The sequence below is a fragment of the Teleopsis dalmanni genome, chromosome X (assembly GCF_002237135.1).
Source record: "Teleopsis dalmanni isolate 2A chromosome X, ASM223713v2, whole genome shotgun sequence".
NCBI classification, from domain to species: domain Eukaryota; kingdom Metazoa; phylum Arthropoda; class Insecta; order Diptera; family Diopsidae; genus Teleopsis; species Teleopsis dalmanni.
The window spans coordinates 96,302,007-96,311,472 of NC_051848.1; the positions used below are offsets into that span (position 1 = coordinate 96,302,007).

General features: G+C 28.9%; 1 protein-coding gene across 1 annotated transcript; it reads left to right on the plus strand.

Moving 5' to 3' along the window:
• The first annotated feature begins 3,564 nt into the window (after positions 1–3,564).
• LOC119662473 (chitinase-like protein Idgf5) lies at positions 3,565–8,277 on the plus strand. Its single transcript, XM_038072097.1, has 3 exons — positions 3,565–3,806; positions 6,475–7,035; positions 7,123–8,277. The coding sequence occupies exons 1-3, from the start codon at positions 3,698–3,700 to the stop codon at positions 7,761–7,763; spliced, it is 1,311 nt and encodes a 436-aa protein (XP_037928025.1). The 5' UTR covers positions 3,565–3,697; the 3' UTR covers positions 7,764–8,277.
• Positions 8,278–9,466: the final 1,189 nt, after the last annotated feature.

Here is a 9,466-nt window from a genome sequence, read left to right on the forward strand (position 1 = left end):
CCTTTTTTGAATAATTAAATAATTATAGAACAATTTTCCTATTAAAGTTTTATAAATATTCTTCACCTTAATTAATTTCTTAATTTTTATTCGATTTCTATGATTTGGTTTTACTTGTAAACAATCAATCAATTCAAGACTTCACAGGAAAAAAAATTGTAGCACATATTCAAATTTAATTTAATTTATTGATTACCAGAAGGTTTCATTGGAAGGAGAGATTTGAGCTTTAGTGGAAAAAATTGAAAAATTGTTACACAAATTCCACACATTAAGCCTAGGTTACTAAGCAGTTTCTAATGAGACCACCTATTGAAAATCACTATTTAATTATAATTTGGAAGTAGTACTACCTTCAGTAGGCATAATTCTTGAAAGCTTCAACTTAAAATAACTTAAAATATTTTCATTTGCAATATAAATTCATAAAATTAAAAAAAAAGTTTATCTTAATAATTGAACGATCAAGTATCTTATAGATATGTTGCAAACCAAAAGTAGTCCTTTAACAAACGTTCACATATTTATATACCTACAGTATAAAATATGTACATTCATACAAAATAGCGAACTGCATATGTCTATCTTCAAGTTCTCTTCGCCTTCCATGTAAAAGAAACACTGCTCTACAGTTGCAAGGGCGTATGTCCAGTCTACTTGTCTTCGGTACTGAAACAACCACCGGTATCGTAAACAGGTGATAATTTGTGTACCTACCACCGTGTTCGATGACATTAAGTGTGGGCAAGCAAAGTGTTGATGACATTATTTATTAACTTTGCCAGCAAATAAAACAATCACTTAATTATATTTTAATTTATTTATAATGTGATCGTCTGACATAATAAATATTCAACTCGTTTAAATGAAATTCTAAGATCACCAACTGAACAAACTGGTATCCACTAATTAAAGAAAATTTATTTAAAATGAACAAATTAATTCACTAACTTTTAATTAATTGAATTGCTAATAAAGTTTCAGTTTAACGTTAACATATCCTATGTGATTATATAGTATATGTATTATAATATTATTTTTAATTATTTATAATATAATGCAAGTAATGAAGGCTATCCTTGACTATTATGAAGTCTATTACAAATCTATCAACAGAAGTGGGGTCTGAAGATCAAATTTTTGTGACACTGCGTATATTGAGGCACTATTATATCCTGTCCCATCTATAAACAATGAGGGATTTTTTCACATCAGCTGTATCCAGAAAAGTTTTGATCTTTTTCATGTCAATGTTTGACCACTCTGAATAGTGGATCAAGTCTTTGTAGAAAATTTTTCTTCTATACTGTAAAGAAGTAGGGCATTCTGCAAGGATATATAAGTATATTCCATTGTCTTTAATAAATAGTCTGATTTCGTCGATTGTCGAAAAGTTATGTTAAATTCTTATTGTGGTTACAACTCGCAGTTAAGTCGTTAAGTCTCGCAGGGAGGCAGTTAAGTCTTAATGAGGCAGTATATATTTTTTCATGAAAGGTCTTATAACTGACCAAAAATAACAAGAACGGATGTTTTTTCTCAGTCATGGAAAACCATTGAAATTGAAAATCCTACACGGTGCAGTGAATTGTAAATTACTTATTGAAAATTCAATTCGATATATTGTTACCTTTTCATATAAATTTACACTTATGTTACCAATAAAGCACATAATATTTACTTTAAGGTCATTGCTGATTAATTAATATAAAACCAATTATTTAACATAGCCCCCAAAGAAAAAAATCCAGTTAAACGTCACAACGTCTTGACCTAACATTGGCATTTCTATAGAATTTACGATTACAGAACTTTTCTATTAAGAAATTAATTGTACTACTGATGTATGACATGTCGTTTTATTTTGTTCAAATAATATACCGATAATTTATCCGATATCTGAGCTACATGACCCTTACAGTGATAAAAGTGGGAATCATTTGTCGTATTAATACCACGTAGCTATATTCACATCATCTGGATAGTTCAAAATACTCACAATACCTCGAATCTAACCTAAACCTAACTCAATAAATTTAATAAAACTAAAATCTTGTTTCTCTAGTGACCTTTGCTCACAGTTAGTGCAATATCAAAACTATTTTTAAATAAAATACAGTTCAGTAAAACTTTAAGAATGATACCCACCCATCGATCTGTACCTTCCTGCACTTGAGCGGTATTATCTCCTCCCAGCTACATAAACCTCACAGTGATTACTGTCGCACCAATACTATGCAACTAGATTAACATAATCTATATTTATATATAATATATAATATATATATATATTACATATCTATATATATATATTATATATCTCTCCACAATACTCTTCTTCACTTCATAATTAAGGGTAATTGGTTCTTTTATTACCTGCTTTTCTTGACGACTGAGTTCAATACCTAATATATTCTGTGATTATCAAAATTAGTAGTTTGATATTTTTAATAGCCTAATAACTCTAACTTTTGCTCTTGATAACTGGGATTTTGATCTTTATGGTATAATCGCTGGAATCTGCATTATTCATTAATAGGAGTTGGTTTTATTGGATTCTACTATTGTGATTTTTGGTGCTTTCAACTCATCAGAAAAAAAACATTAATCGTAGGAATGAAGTATTACGTTAAAAACATCTTAGGTTACTTCAGTTATTAAGAATAATAAGAGTTATATATTTTCAATTTTTTTCTTTTATATCAGAAATATCATACCTTGTTATATTTATCATTCAAATTGACATGATCGGCTTTGGAAACTGTAATAATATTTTCATATTCGAAAAAACAATGATCAAATAATATCTCCATAACATAAACCGCTTCGAAAAGTTAGTTTTTAAAGATCTAAATGGGTTTCATGATGTAAGGTGTAGTTATCTTCTGATGAAGACGTGACCGTGACCGTGAAGTTGATAAATTACGTGGATCCGTTATTTGCAAGACGTAAAACCCGATAATTTTCATTATTTTTTAAATAATTTTAACTGTTTCTACATTAGTATGTACTGTATAACTATATATCCTCTCATAATGCAATGTACCAGACCGCACTAAATACAAAATATCTATTAGTGAGAATCCGAAAATTAATTTCTGTAATGGTGTCTATAAACTAATTCTTTAATAATAAACACCTGTATTTATTTTTGAAACTCATTACTTTATAATTTTTTTAATATATTAAGAGGAAGAGAGATTCGAACCAAGAGTTGAGTATTCATTCATAAGAGTTTAATATAAGTGTCAGTCAGTCGGGTACTCTAATTTTTTTTTTTTTAAAGATATATATTTATTCACTTAAACATAACATGAGATATGCGGAAATGACTTTCGCTCCAAGTAGCAATTGTTTTGAATAAAGTGGATCGAGCAGATTCAGTCTCAACATTCTTATCAATTGCTTTTGAGAAAATGAAAACATTACAGGCCTACGCTAAACTCAACTATCAATTAATATTTTAATTTCTACGATTAAGAAATTGTCATAAGTTTCTTATCTCTTCCAAATGTTTTGTGATGAACACATAATAAAATTGTTTTGATTTAGTCTGAAGTTGTCATCGTTTGAACTCGGTTTATTGTTTCTACGCTCCGGACGAAAAGTTAAACTTTTTATTAAAGTATCTATTAGTAAATAGAATCGCAGCAAATTACATCATACACGGATTCTAAACAATTATTAATAAACAAAAATGAAGATAATTTCTTTACTGTTAATAGCATTTATCACATGGCTGGATTGCAGTCAGGCCCACATTGCTAATATGGTTTGCTTCTATGACGCAACAAATGCACAGAAAGGTAAGACCGAATGCAGAACGTAAAAATTTCAAATAAATATTTTGAATTGCAATTAATTAATAGTAAAATGAGTTAGTTTATTATATGAAAACGATATGACAATTATACTAATTTGTTATTATAACTGGTATAACCCATGTTGTTCTACTAAACTTAAGTAAAACCAACCTAATACTTCCCTTTTTCATACAAAGGGTGTATTTATAAATGAAGAAATTAGCATCGATATTGACCGGTAGCGTCTACAGGACCGTCTTTAAACCCACTAATGTGATCGTAAAAATTAATTATGAATTCGCAATTCAAATATAAGTGAGAACTATAATGTTTCAACATTAAATTAAGAACTATTGGTAACTAATCATCTATATTCTTCTTTCAGTATTTGAGTCAAAGATATATAAAACTTAATTAAATGAAAAGCAATAATAAATTAATTGAATAAATCTAAAATTTAATATACAATTATTATGTACTAAAACTGTCTTGTTAGCCGAGAAACAAATTGCAAGAATGAAAATAAAATCTATTGCACTATCAGCTCAAATACGAAGGTTATCATATTTCATTGATCTAATTCTGTGAATATTAATTCAAAACATAATATTTATTAAAAAAAATACAAAACTTCTCTTCCATTACGTAGACATACAGGGATATATAGATGGAGGGGCGGTTTCTCAAAACAAATCCAAATTTTATGTGAAAACATTTAATTGAAAAAAATTTCATGTGTGATGTACCATATTTCGACATATTTTATGAAATTGGAATTCCAAATCTCTCTTTCGTATACGTCACTGTAGATACCTCTTCATTGCTATTATATTAGATTTAAAATTTGGGACTTTCGATTTTGAACTTTTGATCAATAAAAAATTAATCACCGGATAACAATATTTGGATTTAAGAAAAACTATGCAGTTCATATGAAGTTGAATTTAGGTCCTGTATATTAAGTCAATACTTTACCTATGTACCATAAACTATATATACCACTCTACGCAAGTATATATAGTTTTAATAGTTTTGTTTCCACATATATTTTTTTAAATATCGGTTTTTACATATTTATGATATGTCAGAGAAGAGAGATAACTGTTTGATCAACTTATTGTAATATAGGTGCTACATATTGTCGAATATTTCATTCGTGCCGACTTACCGTTATATCATACCGGATTCATAATTTATCATTTTAAAAAACTTCATACAAACAACTTAAACACCCAGAGTATTATTTCTCTGGTAAAAAACAGTTAAGGATGTATCATTAGTTCCAAGTTATCAACTCTGTGCATAGCTTCGTTATATGTCATAGCATAAATTTTTTCCACATTTCCTTAAAAGATTATGTTGTGTTAAGTGTTGTTTAACAAATCACAACTACACAGCAATTAGATATTAAGATTTATAAAAAATTTAATAAATTTAATTGGGTTACATTATGTTGATTCTATTGATTTGATTGTCAACGTAATCCACCTATAAACCCTACTATTTTGAATGTAAATGCAAAATTTAGATCAAATGGTATTGTTGTAATGTCAAGAACCTAACCTATCAAAAATGTAAACATACTATTAAATAATCTTGAACCAAAGTGTGGAAAAAAAATCGAATACAATCTATTAGACCTCATTGTCAACAACTTAAACTGTCTCATAATATCACAAAGAGTACTCTTTGTACAGGTTAGCATTATAAAATGTATAAAATACAATTAATCTAAGAAACATAATCATTAGATATATATACAAATTTTGCAGACTGGGCTTTAAAGCAATATGTCATAAACAAAATTATTTCCTGCTATGAAAATCTCTACTAGTTAAATAAATTTGTACATAAACAAAATTGTCCTATTTCGAGCGAAGAAACCTCACTATTTACTCATGAGATCCATTTAGATTTAAAGAAATTAAACATTATTAGTGGTTATTGATCTAGAGATGTTATTAGATATTTATTTCTTTGAGAATAAAAATAACGTTGGAGTTCCAATCACTAGAGAAATCACAATAATTCTGATTGTCGTTTCCACAAAAATTGTTAAGAACTTATAGTTCTTTTTCGATCACTCTATGTAACACCTATGAACCTTACAAGGTTCATGAAGCTTCAGTAGCATAGAAAATGGATCATTAAAGAGATCCAATCAAACACATGAGTTATAATTGATTATATATAATACGTAGTTAAAGTAATTAAATACCTTGTTTCTTACTTAATACACTGCATATAAGTCACAAAGATACAAAGACATCAGATCCATCATATTATAAAGCCCCGTATTCAATTATTCTTAGTGTGACTTAAAACTGTCCACAGATAAAATAGAGTAAAGGTGCTGATTCACCAACTCAGACATCTGAATATCAACTTAACACTGCATATAATTTGTTATGCCGTATAAATATCCATAAGTATACATGAAGACCATAGTAATGCTATTTTTTAGCTCTTTTAGAAAGTAAATACCCATTCTCAGCCTCATTTATGAAGCGACCATTAGTGCTAATTATATAAATATTTATATCTATTTAAATAAGTTAATAAATATCTATTGATATTTGTTGATATAAACAAAGCAAAAACATATTATTAAAATTAATTTATGTTACATATATCCATTAATAAATATTTTAAATTCTACACACTTGATCAGATTCTATGGCACTATCAGATCTTGAACCAGCTTTACACTATTGTAATTATCTTGTCTATGGCTATGCTAAAATAGAACCCGCTAATGTTTTACAAGAACCATCGAAAGTGCTTGTGGATGCGAGTACAGGGCGTGATCATTATCGCACAATAACAAATCTAAAAAGTAAATATCCGAATATACGTATACTGCTATCTGTTGGAGGTGATAAGGATATCGATTTGAACTACTTGGAAACCAATAAATATCTACAGATATTAGAAGACGGAAACAACCGTCAAGCATTTGTGGACAGCGCTGTACAGTTACTAAGAACATATGGGTTTGATGGTTTAGATTTATCATGGCAATTTCCAAAGAATCATCCTAGAAAAGTTGTAAGTGGTTTCAAGAAAGTTTGGTCTACAGTCAAAGGCTGGTTTACTAGTACAAAAAAGGTTGACGAGAAGGCAGAAGAACACAAGACACAATTTACGCAATTGACACATGCATTACGAAGTGCCTTTAATTTACATGGTTACCTGCTGACGTTGACTATGTTGCCAAATGTGGACCCAGAACGTAAGTTAATATAAAGTGATAATATAATAATGCAAAAAAATATTTTTAAAATAAGTGTATTTAATTTAATTTTGTTTTTCTCCTCAGTTTTTATAGATATTCCCAGCGTAATAGAGTATGTAAATTTCGTGAATTTGTGCACTTTTGATTTCCAAACACCTGAACGTGATCCTAAAATAGCTGATTATTCTGCACCACTCTATGAAATGTACGAACGCGATCCAACTCACAATATAGAATATAACGTACAATTTTGGCTTAATCGAACAACACAAGCCCATAAAATTAATGTAGGTATAAGCACATTTGGACGTGCTTGGATGATGTCTAAAGATTCTGGTATAACTGGTTACCCACCCATTGATGACACTAGCGGCGCAGCACCTTTGAAAAATTCTACTGCAAATCTGGGTTTACTAAGTTGGCCACAAATATGTACATTAATTCATGCTGATAAAGATTTAACTGGTGAAAAGGCACCATTGAAAAAAGTGGGTGATCCAACCAAACGTTTTGGTACGTATGCCTATCGCTCAGCAGATGATAATGGTAACTACGGTATATGGGTGAGTTATGAGGAACCTGCAACTGCAGCTATTAAAGCAGGTTATGTGCATGCTCGCGAATTAGGTGGTGTAGCACTATTCGATTTAACCAGAGATGATTATAGAGGCGAATGCGCTGGTGAAAGATATCCTATTTTAAGAAGTATCAAATATAAATTGTAAGAGTTATGATTAAAAAAAATAGATATACTTTTTTTTCTCTAAAACTTTTAATATAAATGTGCATATAATTAATCACAATTACTAATCCCGATAAGACAAGCAACCACTTTATTTTAATTGAAAGTATCCTGCAGTCCACATAATGCGTGTCGGCTGCTACACGCCCTGATTTTTTTCACTTCCTTATTATCTTAACCCTTGTAATCTCTAAACAAAGTGCCTCATATTTTTCAGTCGTGTAAGTGCATTATTTTCAGTTAAAACGAAATCGTCTTGTAACTCATTTTGATTGACTAAGACATGAAAGCAACCAAGAACGTAAATAAATATTGATGCCAGATTTTTGTAGCATGAAAGACCTTTCATGTGCGACAACCCTAATTAGTCTTCATCACTGCAACACAGAAACTGAAGTCATTCTTCATTCATTCTTCATTCATCTTGGTATATGTAGTTCAGTGGAATACAATTCTTTTACCTTTTAACAGATGATTTTTATCGATAATTGAAAGGAGTAAGTTTGTTATGAATAAGGTTATAATAATTGAGGTAATGTAAATGACTCTAGAAAAAGACAGTTTTTTAAGAAGATACAAATAATTACTTCAGTAGATGTCAATTCAATTTTTATTCTATTTTAAGCGAAAAGGTCAACTTTTCTTGTCAAAGTCTCTATTAAATTTACTTTTGGTGTTGATAAGCTAGTGATGAATAATTTTACTCTGATTACTAGAAATGACGACTAATTTGTCAGCTGTCAAGTCAAGCAAATTTTAATGGAATAAATGACTCATATCCAGCATTTGAACTATTAAGTAGAAAATTTTTAATTATAATATGTATTGAGCAGAAAATATTGGGTATATTTTGGCCACATATACAAAAGATGAGAGTATACGTTTTAAAAAAGTCAGTCTATATAATTTGGAGAAGTATTTTCTAAAGCAAACGTTTAGATACTGAGTCTTTTTTAGGACTTTCGGGATTATGATTAATATGGCACTAGAAATAGGTCACCATTTTATAACTAATAATTGTTATGGTTATCAATATTTTATTATCCAGTTATATACCATAATAAATATATACTATAATAAATAATATAAATATTATTATATATAATAATAAAATATTGCTTATAAATAAATAAGTATATAATATTGCTTGATTCCTATTAATGCAGAAAGAATAACAATAGCAATGGTACCATTAGCAATAATTAATTTTTGATTGAACTCTTCTTAGACTTCCTAAATCTGAGTTAATATTGGTAATACAATTCGATATTGGTTGTTACGTTCGCCAAGGAATCACCTCTCATATTTAGGTCACTTAAGATGAGATGAGATATTTAAATGCAAGACATTTAAATATTTAAATTATTAGTTTAATTACTTGTTTTATTACTGCTCACAAGTCTGCTTTAGAAACTGCGTTAAGATTTAACAATTGTAATTTTGTTAAAGCTAAAGAGGTTAATCTAAACCTTGTACATCTGCCATACTTTATATATAATATATAATACTATAATGACATATGTATAAAAATGTGTTTAGTATTAATTCAAACTTAAGACACACTCTAAAGAATTATTCAAAAATAAAAAAGTTTGACATTTTTTATAACAATTTACCATGTGGACGGAAAAGACCGAATAGAACTGCAGACTTGGTTGAAGAAATACCCTATCCATGTAGTATACA

Excerpts from the sequence above, each read along its gene's own strand:
- LOC119662473 (XM_038072097.1), top strand. The coding sequence starts at position 3,698 with ATGAAGATAATTTCTTTACTGTTAATAGCATTTATCACATGGCTGGAT. Across the intron at positions 3,807-6,474 it reads CGCAACAAATGCACAGAAAG|ATTCTATGGCACTATCAGAT; the intron begins GTAAGACCGAAT and ends ACACTTGATCAG. Across the intron at positions 7,036-7,122 it reads GCCAAATGTGGACCCAGAAC|TTTTTATAGATATTCCCAGC; the intron begins GTAAGTTAATAT and ends TTTTCTCCTCAG.